This window comes from Leptopilina heterotoma, unplaced genomic scaffold, assembly GCF_015476425.1.
Source record: "Leptopilina heterotoma isolate Lh14 unplaced genomic scaffold, ASM1547642v1 Lhet_114, whole genome shotgun sequence".
NCBI classification, from domain to species: Eukaryota; Metazoa; Arthropoda; class Insecta; order Hymenoptera; family Figitidae; genus Leptopilina; species Leptopilina heterotoma.
Genome location: NW_025110833.1, coordinates 6,165,419 through 6,181,159, shown reverse-complemented (window position 1 = coordinate 6,181,159; position 15,741 = coordinate 6,165,419). Strand labels below are relative to the sequence as shown.

Genomic DNA, 15,741 nt, shown 5'->3' with positions numbered 1-15,741 from the left:
AAAAGTTTAAATTTAAATAAATTTTATTTCTTCTAATATTGAATAGAAATTTTAAATAAATAAAAATACTGTCAAAATTGAAAATGATGAAAAAATATTAACACAATTTTTTTTTAAGATAATGTATAACTTTTATTCTACGTTTTAATTTAAATGTAATGTCATTTTAATTTGCAAAATAATTCACAGTTTATTTGGAAAGAAAGAAAAAAAATAATACTGTAACTGTCGCTAATAAAACTGAGTACATTTTTTTTTTCGTTGAAAACAATTTTATTGAATTAAAATTATAAAACTAATCCTTAGAATAATTATTGTATTTCTTCGACAAGCTTTAGATACAGTAATTAATGACATGAAATGAGTTTTTAGATTATAATAATCAATGTCAGGAAATAGACATATAAAACGATATGAAAATGATGCTTATCGAAAATTTTGAGTTTGTTTTTTATAAAAAAAAAATAATTCTTTTGCACAAAAGTGTATTTTTCTCTCTCTCTCTCTACTCTCCCTCTCTCTCTGTCTTTTTTTTCTTTTAGAAATGTCATAAAATTACACTTTTATGCAAAAAAAGAAAATGTACGTAGAAAGTGGAATTTTTAATTAATAATTTTAATACTTCTACTCTTATTTTTAATGAGCATCATTTCTCTATCGATTTAAACAGTATCATCGTCATTATTTTCTTTAATTTCTATATCGCGCAAACATTGATTATTATAATCTCAAGAGTCGAAAATGTGAGAAATCGACAAAAATTAGCGACTAGACGCTTAGAAGCACTTCCTGTGGACAATTGATGGTCCTGACTCGTCGTATTCTTGTTTGGAGATCCACATCTGTTGGAATGTCGAGAGAGAAGCAAGAATTGATCCTCCGATCCAGACGGAGTATTTCCTTTCGGGTGGTGCGATAATCTTAATTTTCATTGTGGATGGTGCCAAGGCAGTGATTTCCTTCTGCATTCTGTCGGCAATTCCTGGATACATTGTGGTACCACCGGAGAGAACAGTGTTGGCGTACAAGTCTTTACGAATATCAACGTCGCACTTCATGATTGAATTGTATGTGGTTTCGTGGATTCCACAAGCTTCCATACCTGTAAAGCAAAAAAGGATTCATTAGTACTTATAAATATTTCTTTTTTTAAATATAATGTTTAAATTTAAATTTAAAATCTATTTTAAAATCAAATTTAAAGTATAGAATCGTACCCAAGAAGGATGGTTGGAAGAGAGCCTCGGGGCATCGGAATCGTTCGTTGCCGATGGTGATGACTTGACCGTCGGGAAGTTCGTAGCTCTTCTCAAGACTGGAGGACGATGCGGCGGTGGCCATTTCCTGTTCGAAGTCAAGAGCGACATAGCAGAGTTTTTCTTTGATGTCACGGACAATTTCACGTTCAGCGGTGGTTGTGAATGAATATCCTCTTTCGGTGAGGATTTTCATGAGGTAGTCGGTGAGGTCACGACCAGCCAAGTCAAGACGGAGGATAGCGTGAGGAAGAGCGTATCCCTCGTAGATTGGTACGGTGTGGGAGACACCATCGCCAGAGTCGAGGACAATACCGGTGGTACGACCGGAAGCGTAGAGTGAAAGTACGGCCTGAATGGCGACGTACATGGCGGGTGTGTTGAAGGTCTCAAACATAATTTGAGTCATTTTTTCACGATTAGCTTTGGGATTTAGGGGAGCCTCAGTGAGGAGAACTGGATGTTCCTCGGGTGCAACTCGAAGTTCATTGTAGAAGGTGTGATGCCAGATTTTCTCCATATCATCCCAATTGGTGACAATTCCGTGTTCAATTGGATATTTCAAAGTGAGAATTCCTCTCTTCGATTGGGCCTCATCACCGACGTACGAGTCCTTCTGTCCCATTCCAACCATGACACCCTGATGACGTGGCCTTCCCACGATCGAGGGGAAGACAGCACGGGGCGCATCATCGCCGGCGAATCCGGCTTTGCACATACCGGAGCCATTGTCAACTACGAGTGCGGCAACTTCTTCGTCACACATGTTTAGTCTGTTGTTTTATTTAACTGCAAACAAAATTAATCATTAATACACAATCCCCATAATTATCAATAAATATATTCATCTTTACAAAATTCGACAGTATTATCACAATACTGTCAAAATTCGACAATATTATTATAATGCTGTCAAATTTTAAGTTATTTAACTTTAAATTAAAATCAGTTTTAGATAATACGAAAAAGAATTTCAATCCCTTTTGTCTGATAACTATTCTAAAATTAACACTAAACTGCCCGAATATTCAGTCATAAATCACCACTTAATTATTCAAGAACGAAAAGATAGCACTCTGGGTTTGTGAGATAAAGGAAAGGAATTTGACCGTTAATGCTAAATTCCAAGAATCAGTCACGTCACGTGATCCCAGCAAATATTTAAGATGGCACCTGGAAAAGTACACGTAGAGAACCTTTCGCCACCCTGGCCACGAGTCCCTCACTCTAAAATCCCAATCATAAAATTCTAAATCCACTATTCAAAAAATCGATTATTGAAATAATTACAACAATGAGGATTAATAATCTCCTATATTGAAATTGAACAATCGACTTTGGAGGCGTCGGCTTCCAAACCGCACCCTGCCCCGCCCAACCCCGGTGTGAAAACCAGTCGATAAACCCGGTGCATTTAAAATTCCCCAACAACCACCATAAAAGCTGGAAAACATTCTTCTCAAAGGCAAAAAAGAAAGAAAAATAATTCTCAGCGTAAAGAAAATTTCTCCTTCGAAAAATCCGAAAAGGAAACACTTCTTTTTTGAACACTATTTTCGCAGAGCTGAGCACAAATAAATTCCATTTGACACAGGACACCAAATACGGTGCACGGATTTCAAAAAGACACCCACTATCCGATAATTTCACCTCTATTACAAATATTTGCGGCAAAAATACCCACTCGTAAAAGAAACACTTTGCTAACGAAACAAAATTCCAAAAAACACAAATATTCCGAAAATTTCAAAAAAAAACTTTTTCAAAATAACTTATTTAACTTATTAAACTTACATTGCGGTATAAAAAAAAGTTATGTACAAGTTTTAGGAGAAGTTTCTTTGGATGTTACACGACAGATTGTCGTACTGCTGACAAGTACAGCATCTAACACAAAATGTAGCCGACCAGCCGGTTTGCAGTGTATTATATGAACAGACCCGTTGTTCATCCCCCCACCTGATGTTGATCGACCAATAAAGTCAGGACACCCTTGGCCAATCCTGGCTTTCTTTACCATATATGGAAGTGTTCCGTTGCGGGAGGGGGTCCCCTTCTCTATCAATACTATCACCCCCCCCCTCATTCACCCCCGCGCAAACGCGAAATAACCACCCGTCAATCTTTGTAAAATGCATCATCCAAATAAACTGAACGAGACACTGAATAATCCTCTTTGGAGTTTACTTCTTTTTTTCCTAAATAAGAAAAACAAGAAACCACCCCCCTCTGCCTCTCTTCCTGTTTGTTAAAATATTTCTCAATGCCATCAAGATCCTTGCCAAGTAAAGGGTTTCTCGCGAGAGTCAGCTTGAATGACTTCGACACTGTTTGACATTTGAGGAATTCGATTTCCCGCACACAAGTGCCTGTCAGTTCACGTAGTACTTCATCAGATGTGAATCACGTGGTTTCTAAGTCACAGATTTTCTGACAGCACGTGTAATTTCAATTTTGAGATTTGCAAAAATTTTTTTAAGTGCTTGAGTATTTTTTTATAAATTATATTTGTATATTTATAAATTTATATTTGAAACTTTTTGTTTTTTTGTTGTAATTATCTGTGTTTAAATTACGGTTTTAATTATTCAAAAATCAAATTATAAATCGTAAAATTAATAAATTAATTCAATGAATTAATTGATGAATCAATTTATAAATTTAATTATAATTTATAAAATTATGATTAATTTTGATAATTATAGAATTATAATTAAATTTTTAATTGAAAATTATAATTACATATATGATTATAAAATCATAATTATAAAATTTGAATTACGTCTATAATTAATTAATTAATTAATTTCTTATTTTACTTGCCTTTTTAAATAAATTTAATCTTCAAAAAACAAAATTATTCAACTTCTTAAATAGTTAAGGACAGAATGGTAAATTATCTTTTTGTCAATTACTATTTTTATATAATTAATAATCGTTTTCAGAAAGATTAAATATTCAATAAATCAAGTTTTAAGAGCTTTTTTAAAATAATTTTGTAGAATTTTCTTAAAAAAAGCTCTTAAAACTTGGTTTATTGAAATTAATTTCTTAAAATTGATGTAAAAATTGATTTTAAAATAATTGGAAAAAATAGATTTTTTCCAATTTATTTTAACATCAATTTTAAGAAATGAATTGTTTATAGCTAATTTTATTGACAATAAATCTAATTTTTTATCTACTTTTTTAATTAATCAAAAACCATAGTAAAATTTTTCATTTAAACAATTTATTTTCTTGAAAAATGTATTTTTTGATTCATTGATAATTATTTCGAATTTAAAAATCATTTTTTATATTTTCCCTTATTAAAATAACGGATTAATAAATACCAAAATCAATTTCTACTGAAAAAAATTAGTTGAAGAGTTAAAAATTTAAGATAAAATTTATTTAATAATTTAAGCACTTTAAAAAATTTTTTGCCAATATTATTAAATTTTCTTTACTGAAATAAGGGAAGAAAAATAAATTTTTACAAATTAAAATTTAACTACACAGACTAATATATCGGAAAGAAATATAATGAGCAAATTAACATAACAGGAAGTCAATTTTCAAACCTTGGTTTCCTGTAATCTGCAAAGTTATTTATCTAAAAAAATTTGCCAAAAAAGTGATTTGACGGAGATTCCAGGAAGAAAAGAGAGAAAGAGAGAAGAGAGAAAAGAAGGGGAAGGAGACAAAAAGAAACCGTTAAAAGAATTAACCGGCTTCCGGCTAATGAAAAACTGGTTGTTCACCAAAATCTTTTATCAGACATTTGAGAGGGTCAACGGAGGTCAATGTCAACATTTCGCGGTTAACTGAATGGAGAATTAAACGTACGAAAATAAACGTGTTTGAATCGCATAAGACGAGGTAGGTTAGGGCAGAATGACGACGTTGTGTATGCCTAATAATAGACGCCACGATGTGACGACCACCTGCAAACACGCGGAACGTCAAGGAACCACCTGACAACTACAACCTGTCGGATTATTAAAACACACTTTCAAAGGATTTAAAAAAAATTATCACAATTGAAATAAACAGGGAAATTAATTGTGAATACCGCTTTTGAAAATGCCACGAGGAAGCAACGCCCAGAATTATTATGGCGGACTTGTTCGCCGGCCTGATCCGTTCCAACGACGAAACTTTGTACCCAAAAAATTCTGACAGTTCGTCGCGAAACGCACCGGTTTTAATCGCGTAATTACGAGGATTTAATTGATTTACGAGTACCCACCTTTTAAAAAGGAAATGAAATTGATGATATTGCCTGGTCCTCGATCGGCAAGCTGAACTGCAGATGATACTAGTGACACGACGAGTCGAACTAAAACCGAAAGACGCCGCAAGTTACGAACTCTGGGGCTAAAGATCAGGAACGTCACATTTAAAAATCACCCCGCCCCCCATTTAATTAAAATTCTAAAAAAAACAAATTTTTAATTTCTCCTTTTCGCATGTTTTTTTTTAATAATTTTACTAAATCAGATAAATAATTCTAAGAGTAGATAAATATTCTTCGAAATATTTACAATGGGAAGAAAATTTACCCAGAAGTAAAAAACAATTTCATTGTTTTAAAATTAAAATAAATTTTTTTCACTGGCAAAGTTTTTATGGGGGAAATTTTTTAGAAAAATGGTTTTAAAGTCTATTTTTTGTTTTAATAAACGACAAACAGAGTTATAAATCTAAAAAAGGAAATTAAATTACTATTCAAGAGCTTTTGGGGATAATATTTCAGACTATGAAATAGTAAAATTGATCTATTTTCTCTAGATAAGGAATTAGTAATTATGAAAACAATTTTTATCCCAAATAATTGTATTCAAATTTCAAATTTCTAAAGACCAAATTCAAAATATTGTGACACGGCCCTGAGAATATCGCGACCATTCCAATTTGATCGCAGGTATGATTGGTTGTTGCAAACTTTCAAAAACGTTCTAATTAATAAAATCCCGAAAATCACATTCCTCGTTGATTACCAATAAGCTAAAATTAAAATTTCAGGTGAAAAAATTTTGTAAATTGAATTTTTCCCATGAATCAGCTTCTATTGTCAGGAATTTGTGCCCCTCAGGTGCGTAACATCCCTGGATAATGAAAATGGACTATTCCAGCTTCCTTCCCACCACGGCAATTCACAGCTCTTGCCATATATGGGCATAAAACGAATGCGGCACGCTGATTGGTTGGTCGACCGGCTGCCGGCTAGATTCTCCAAATGCCGCTTCAAACTGTACGATATCGAGAAGCATATAATGTCTTCTCGAAGTGTACACTAGCGTAAAAGCCTGCCTGACTAACCGTCGACTCGCTTCGCTGTGTCAGTAATGTTAGCATGAATACAAATACAAAATCAACCTTAATTGTATGAGAGAATTTTTTTCAACTCACAAACACACACAAATAATATCTTTGTCCTGTAGGAGTGAATCGAACTCTAACTGTGTGTTCGAATTTTATAATCGGTGTTAATGCACCATAAAGGTACCCTTAAGTACAATAATTAGAGAGAAAGAGGGGGTTGTTGGGGGTATACGAGAAATGATTGACAATGGATTTGTTTCACTCAGCAAAAGAATTAAGATTTCCCTAATAATGATTTGCTATTCAAAACTATAACAATTGCCTGTCAATCGTCAAATATTTCTGTTTGCCTTTAAATTAACGAACGACAATAAAATAATTATAAGGTCAGGGTGCTTATTCTAATAGTCAAAATTAACTAATTTAATTGCAAGAACTTAGGCAGTAATTTAAACAGTAATATCAAAATAACAAGTATACTCCTATTGATTATTCTGAATCAATAAAATTCATTATAGAATATTATTTATATTTACTATTCATTTTAATGAATTAATTAATAATATCAATTTTTTTATAATCAATGTTTATTATTTAGGTATCAGGCTTCGCACTCATCTGCTAAAACCTAATTAGGTTTTATAGTAGATGAGTGCGAAATTTACTAATTTATTTTAATTTACTACTTTTTTTACGATTTCCTACTATTTGAATACTTTTTTTTATTTGTTACACTAAAAGCTACTTTTTTCCATGTTTGAGAATTTACTCTATTAAATTTGTTAATAGTTAAAATAAAAAAAATTATTTTAAAAAATTTTAAAAAAGTTTTTGGAAAAAATTCAACAAATTTTAATAAAATTCTTTAAAACGATTCAATATTATTTTCACAAATTTTTCGTAATTGAATGATTTTTAATATCTAGTATTTTAATTAAAAATTCCCCAAAAGAATTGAATAATTTAAAAAAAAATGTTTATAAAATTCTTCTCAGGAATTCAATTATTTTCATAATTAAAAAAATTTTCACAGGAATTCAATTATTTAAAACAGAATTTTCCTAATACTTTTTGAAAAAAAAACAATTATTTTAAAAGATTTTAATAAAATTCTTTGCAAGAATTCAATTATGAAAATTTAATACAGTTCTCCGTGAAAGTTCAATTATTTTTATAGATAATAAAATTATTCTGAAGAATTCAATTATTTTTTAAAATTTTAGTAAAATTCGTTTGCAAAAATACAATTATTTTCCTAACTAATAAAATTCATCGCAGAATTTCAATTATTTTTATAAATAATATAATTATTCTCAGGAATTCAATTATTTTCGGACAAATTTTTTGTAATTGAATGATTTTTAATATCTACTATTTTAATAAAAAAGTTTCCCAAAAAAGAATGGAATAATTTAAAAAAAAATCTTTATAAAATTCTTCGCAAACATTCAATTATTTTTATAAATAAAAAAGTTTTCACAGGAATTCAATTATTTAAAACAGAAATTTTTCTATAATATTTTTCAAAAAAAAAATCAATTATTTAAATAGATTTTTATAAAATTCTTAGCAAGAATTCAATTATTTTTATAAATAATGAAATTCTTCTCAAGAATTCAATTATTTTTTGAAATTTTAATAATAATCGTTGCAAGAACTCAATTATTTTTATAAATATTAAAACTCGTCGCAGGATTTCAATTATTATTAAAAATTGTTATAAAATTCTTTATAATAATTAAATCGTTTTCAATATAATTTTAATACAATTTTTTTGAAAAAATTCAATTATTTTCATAAATAATCAGGATACAATTTTCAAAGACATTCAATTATTTAAAACACAATTTTCAAAAAATTTTTTGAAAAAAATCTTTTCTTTAAAAAGGTTTTTTTTTAATTCTTCTCAAGAATGCGATTATTTAAAAAAATTTATTAAAGTTCGGTGACAAAAATTCAATTATTTTCATAAATAATAAAACTCATCGCTGGATTTCAATTATCTTTATAATATAATTTTAAATTAATTCCGCTAAAGACGCAATTATTCTTAAAAATTTGAATAAAATTCTTCGAAAAAATTCAATTATTTAAAAAAATTTGATATAATTTGTTTCTTAGAGTGAAATAATTATTTTCAATTAATAAATTACTATTTTTGAATGAATTTAATTATTATCAAAAATTTTAATGCAATTATTCGTAAAAATTCGATTATTTAAAAAAATGTTGATAAAGTTCTTTAAAAGAATTCAAATTTAAGAAATATTTAATTATTCATTAAATTATTTAGTATTTTTGTATTTAAATCATAATTTTTAAAAATAAAAAAATTATATGATAAAATTATAATTTTTAAATTAGTTACAGAAAAATAAATACCCAAGCGAATTTTCATACAAAAAAAATTGTATAACAATGGTATTTTTTGGCATTTTTACTAAAAACAATGTTTTTTAAAAAAAAAATGCTTTAAAATTGTAAAAATAAATTTTTTCATTCGGCAATTTTTTTGTAAATTCAAAAACATATTTTCTACAAAATTACGGATGACTTTAAAAATCTATCAATTTTTAAGAAAAATAAAAATCCAAAAAGGGTCAGAATAATTTTTCTGACCATTATATGATATCCTCCCAAAAAATTACTATAAAAATAATTTTATTGAAGATTTAAATCATTTTCTTGATATAGTTAAAAAAGCAGTCGAAGTCTCCCCTTAATAAATAAATTATTTATTATTATCAAACTAAATTTTATTTTTAATAAAATTATTCATTCATAACCGAATAATATTGTTCTAATTTAATTACTATATCGATAATATTATTATTTTGAGTATAGTTAAATTATTAATCGATTTGCAGATATAATATATGTTTATTATTTATATTGAAATTAATTTAACATTTCCTCTATTCCACATAATATACGCATACGCATATAATACACATTTTATCAGAGAAAAGACGAAAGCGTATAATTGTTCTTAAATTCCTTTGGTAATTAAATGTTTTTTTTCGAATGTGTCGAAATTGTGGTTGCAACACTTTCCAATTTAGAAAATTGCGTTTTAAGCTTTTAATAATTATTATCCACTAACTAATATTCTGCTTTAGCTTTTCCTTTTTTCACATATATGCATATTTATCTTTTTTTAATTATGAAGTGAACAAATTTTATGTTTTTCTCTATTAAATTATATATGAAAACTGTTTAATCAGTCATTTACCTATTATCAATAACATTGATAACAATTTACTTGTATAAAAATATTTTTACAAAATACTATTCAAGTTGTATTCTAAATTATAATTATTATTATTGCTACTTTTATTATTAAAATAATATTGATATTCTAGTATTATTATTCAAATTATTACCATTATAATTATAATATTAGTAAAATAGTTTATTATTGTTTTTATCATTATTATTGTCTTATTATTATTATTGTTATCATAAAAAATATTGATTATTGCATCTATTAATAATCAGGCATTATAATTATAATAGTATTAATATCTAATTCTAATATTAAAATTTAATTTAATTAATAATTTAATACCGTCGATAATTAAAAATTTTATTAAAAATATGAGAAATTACATCTAGAACAAGACTAATTTTTAAATCACTGATCCAAAACTAATAATGTAATTTTATGAATCGACCCTGCACCGAAAAAATAATATACTGAAACTTAGTATTTCCCACTAACATGAAGAATACATCCCCCTAAAATAGGTGCCAAGGATATATTCTATATGTTAGAGGAGATTCACCTAATGATCAAGTATATATTCTAATGGGAAGTGTATTATATTCTTCACCTACTGATGAAAATATTTTGGCATGAAGAATAGAATATTCTAATTGAAAGAATAGAGTAATCTAACTTGAGGAATAGAATATTGTATTTAATAAAAAATTAAAATATTTTTATTTCATTAAAAAAGACACTTAAAATAATATTAAAAATTATTTATTTAAAATTAGAAAATCTTTTACAATAAATGTTTAAAACTAATGTATTGGTTTCCATCACCCCCTGTGCGAAAGAAATAAGGGTGAAAAGAAATTAAAGAAAGAAAGAAATTAAAATTGCAATTCAATGTTATAACATTTAAATAAACAAATAAATAAAATTTTGCTTGTGCTTGTTTGCTTGTGCAAATGTTTACTTTTCTAACCTCAAAATGAATGAAAGATAAATTGAATGCAATTTACAAGTTAAATGAGTGATACAATAAAAATCTACTTATATTCAAAACGACCTTCTAATTCATAAAGCCCGTACAACCGAAGCCACATTTTCACTTCTTCCATATTAATTTTATTTTATTAAAACAAAATGAAAATAAACATTCACGTGCCAGCGCGAATCTCTGCACTTTACAATAAGTTTCTGCTATCGCCCGATTGCACATGCGCATAACGCCTCTCCATACAAGTATATATTCTAAGTCCTAGAATATATTCTTCTTTTAAGAATATCAACTAATATTGAAAATATTTGTTGGAAATATACTAAAAGTTTTAGAATATACACTAATGAAAATAGTCTAGAATAATTTATACTTAGTTTCAGTATACTTTTTTTTCGGTGTGTGATTATTACTTCTAATAATATATACGTATGACCAAGGACAACTATCAGGAAGACAAAAAAATTTCTAAGAATTTTGTCTGCACGACCCTTAAAGAAATGAGAAGCATGCGAGTATAGGGTTCAAGAGGATGTATCCGGATGTTGCTTTTATGATGTATATTGTGTCTGCGAATACATATATAGGTATACATATAGGTACTTATATATATAGTCACATACACAGAATATAAAAGCAATATATCAGGAAAATAGAACATAACAAGAGTTTTTCTCTTATAAAAATAGATATATAATAGACTTGGGGAATAAAATAAAAAGAAAATTTCCAATGTCACTGTGGAGTTTCTTTGAAAGGACAATAAAATAAAAAAAAACAATATTATGTTAAAAAGATCAACAGGTGAAAATAGAAAAACAATTTTTTTTTCTATTTCAGATTATTATCGTATGGGAATATAGATGCGAAAAAATATAATAGAATAGAATTTATTTCTTGATGCTGCAAATTTTGCTTAACCTCTTACTCTCTTACTTTTTGCTTTTGAATTTTGAAATAATAAATTTTACTCATTTTCCGTAAATTCTTATATTTTCCTGTAAAAAGAATTTTGTCAAGGAAAATAGTTTTAATATGTCAATAAATTGTCAGGGAAGTGGCAGGGAAATTGAGAAATTTATGTTATTAATTCAAATTATTTGAATTCTAATTATTTATAGGTATTTTAAATTCAAAAATTGATAGAACGAAGATTGCAATGCGGATTTTACGGTTTCGAGGGTAGGAGGTGAATTGAAAAGGGTTAGAGTTTCGTTTTCACTTTACCAGACACCTGCACGCACATATCCAACTCCCACGCATACTTTCTTGATGCTTTTCCGAGATGAAGCTTTAAATAGATTCAAGGGCGCGAACAGAATTATATATATAACAACCTCTTACACTGCAGATAAAACTATAAATATATGCAATTTTTACAATGTATACATATATAGTTAAAATTTAGCGGGGTGACTCCCCCACTATATACATATATAGTACACCTGTCAGTAGTTGCAAGGGCACTTCCGAGATTCCTTTTTAGTATATTATTCTAAAGGTACTTCAAGCATTACGATAAAAAAAAGTAATTAAAATATTGCACTGGAAGGGAAAAAACTTTTAAAAAATTGCGAAGCAACGTTGGGGCAATATTGCACAACAAAATATATTGCCTCGGGTAATTATTACAAATAGAAATATTTTATATGCAAATTATTATCTATGCAATAGAATGCAAATATATTATGGACAATATTGACTCAATGTTTCTGCAAATATTGTTATGCTATATATTCCTACAATGCTTATATTGTTAAAGTATTTAATATGTATAAAAAATAATAATAATAAAAAATAATTTGATAAATAAATTTAAAACTATGAAAAATGTGGGACTAACTATGAAAAATTTTCGTGAAAAATTCTGGTAAAATTCAAAATAAAAAATAATATTTATAATAAACGTAAAAAATTTTTATAAAGAATTTTATCAACACATTTTTAAATAATTGAATTCTCTTGATAAATTTTAATAAAATTGAATTTTTTGAGAAATTTAATGAAAATTGTATTAAAAATGAGAATGTAGGTATAATAATTGAAATTCTGACAAGAATTTAATTAAAATTTTTGAAAATAATTGAATTTCAGAGACAAATTTTATTATATTTATAATAAAATTATACTTTATGTACGAATGGGACTCAATGCTCGTAAATGAATAAATAAATAAATATTTATAAAGATAATTGAAATTTTGACGAGAATTTTTGTCAATTTTTGAACATAATTTTATTTCTGCAAAGAATTATGTTACTTACTTTTAAAAATAATTGAATTCTTGAGACAAATTTTACTAAAATTCCTTTTTAAATAATTGAATTCTTTTGTGAAATTTTATTGAAATATTAGTAGACATTGAAAATAATTGAATTTTGAAATTAATTAAATTTCTAGGAAGAATTTTAAAAAAATTATTTTTAAAAAAATTCAATTGTTACAAAGAATTTCATTAAAATTTTGGAAAATAATTTAATTCTTTGAAGAAATTTAATTAAGAATGTATTGAAAATAATACTTAAATTCTATAATAAATAAATTTTGGCAAAAGTTTTTAAAATAATTGAATTTCTTTGATAACTTTTAATAAAATTTTTAAGAAAAATTATTATTTTCAAGGAATTTGATGAAAACTGTATTAAAAATAATTGAAATTCTGACAAGAATTTAATTAAAATTTTTCAAAATAATTGAATTTCAGAGACAAATTTTATTTATTTGTAAAGATAATTGAAATTTTGACGAGAATTTTTGTAAAGTTTTGAACATAGTTTTATTTCTGCAAAGAATTATCTTACTCTTAAAAATAATTGAATTCTAGGGACAAATTTTATTAAAATTTTTTTTTAAATAAAAAATGGAATGTAAAAATTTTATTGAAATAGTAGACATTGAAAATAATTGAATTTTTACAAATTTTTGAAATTAATTTCTACGAAGAATTTTATTAAAATTATTTTGAAAAAAATTGAATTGTTACAAAGAATTTTATTGAAATTTTTGAAAATATTTGAATTCTTTGAAAAAATTCACTTAAAAATGTATTGAAAATAATAGTAAATAATAATAAATAATAATAAATAAAGTAGCAAAGGATTTTAAAATAATTGAATTTCATTGATAAATTTTAATAAAATTTTTAAGAATAATTGCATTTTTCGAGGAATTCCATTAAAATTATTGCATTAAAAATAATTAAAAGTCTGCGATGAGTTTTTATTATTTATATGAAAATAATTGAATAATAATGGAATTAAATATTTGAATTCTTATTTTGGGAATTTTTATATAAAAGTAGTAGATCCTATATTAAAAAATCATTGAATTGAGGAAAGATTTTGAAAATAATTAAAATTTTGACATGAATTTTATTAAAATTTTTGAAAATAATTGAATTTCTGAGAAGAATAATTAATAACTTTTGAAAATAATTGAATTTCGTCAATCATTTGTAATTGCTTCAAAATTCAATATTTTATTTTACTGTTTTTAATTAAAATTTTTCTATATAAATCCATTATTTTTAATTAAATATATATTAAAAAATTTAATTAATTTCAGAAGAATTTTAGTTTCTAAAAATTTTTTAAAATCTAGGTTTTTTTAAAATTTCCAAATAAATTAATTTAAAATTGAAATTTTACAAAATTCCAAAGCAAAATCTTTTGAAGTTCATCTACTTATAAAAATTGTAAACGCAATTCTTTTAAAATTGAATTAATTTCGAAATTTTTAAGTAAAATTGGAGATTTCAAGAATAAACACAATAACTTTAGAAAATAACAATTTTCCAGGATTTCGATCAAAATTCCCGACTTTTCCAGGTTTTTTCAAAAAATTCCCTGACATTTACAGGATTTTCAGGTTTCCAGGTTGCGTGACTTAATTTAAGTGAATATTCTAATGTTACAGGGCAACGTTGCCAAAAAATGTCGTAAGCAATATTGTCCCAATATTGCAGCGCAATATTTCGAACCTTGCCCGAAAATATTAACTACAAATATAATTTGTCATAATTTGCAATTACAGTTATAAAAACCATTTTTTTTTTGCAATAAATTTTAAAAATTTCCCTTTTTGCGTAACAATAAAAAAATTTTTTATTTTACGCGCAAACGCATTGAAATATTGTATATGAATATTTTCGATGTAAGTGCAACGCTCGCAGAAAATCGATATGCCACGCAATTTCGCACAGTTGAGAAAGCACACGTATATATGGCAAATGTACAAGAGAAAACGTCAAAGTTATATACCAAAAAGTTGGAAAATTCTTTTTCTTTTTTGACTCTATAATGTATACGCATATACATATTGTATAATAATCAACAAAATATATTCCTCTCATTGCTTAAAGGGAAATATGAATTATTAAATGACTCATTAATGTTGAAAATAATAATCTAGATCTGCACGAGCTTTAAAAATCGACATCCTGCGTGAGTTCTTTTTTTTTCTCTCTTTTTTTTATCTCTATTGTACATCCGTTATCGTATTGTATACTATAATACGTATATGCGAGAAAGTCATGGGTTCTTAGAGCGTTGAACTTACATCTTATTCCTGTATTGATTTCAATAGCTTGTGAGAGAGAAAGAGAGACTCGAGCCAGACGTTTATATACCTGCGCCACGTGTCACGCCCATTTTTGTTCATTCAAATTGTTCAAATATAAATAAATAAATAACAATAAATAACAAATTTTACTTTAAAGTTCACAGTATAAAATCTATAAATCTTGTATTATCCCGATAGAAATAGTTCTAATTCCAACACAAAGAACTTCCCATAGTTTTTAATTTTGCTTTCAATTTTTTGATTTTATTTTTATTTAATTTTTAATTTTATATTTTAAATAATTTTCATTTTTATTATTTATTGTAATAGAATTGCTTAATTAATTATATACGAAAATAGTAATAAATAATAAGAATCATATTGAAATTAATAACAAAAATTATTTA

The 15,741-nt window shown here is 26.4% G+C and overlaps 1 protein-coding gene across 2 annotated transcripts; it reads right to left on the bottom strand.

Annotated features, from left to right (window-relative positions):
• Positions 1 to 249: 249 nt before the first annotated feature.
• On the bottom strand, positions 250 to 5,648 carry LOC122507142 (actin-5C). 2 transcript variants are annotated; one of them, XM_043619706.1, is made up of 3 exons: positions 5,491 to 5,648; positions 1,218 to 2,045; positions 250 to 1,102 (listed from the first exon to the last, which is right to left on the bottom strand). In XM_043619706.1, the coding sequence occupies exons 2-3, from the start codon at positions 2,020 to 2,022 to the stop codon at positions 777 to 779; spliced, it is 1,131 nt and encodes a 376-aa protein (XP_043475641.1). In that variant the 5' UTR covers positions 2,023 to 2,045; positions 5,491 to 5,648; the 3' UTR covers positions 250 to 776. The 2 variants fall into 2 exon arrangements, with proteins under 2 accessions (XP_043475641.1, XP_043475648.1); XM_043619713.1 differs by lacking the exon at positions 5,491 to 5,648 and adding an exon at positions 3,051 to 3,205.
• Between the last annotated feature and the right edge of the window lie 10,093 nt (positions 5,649 to 15,741).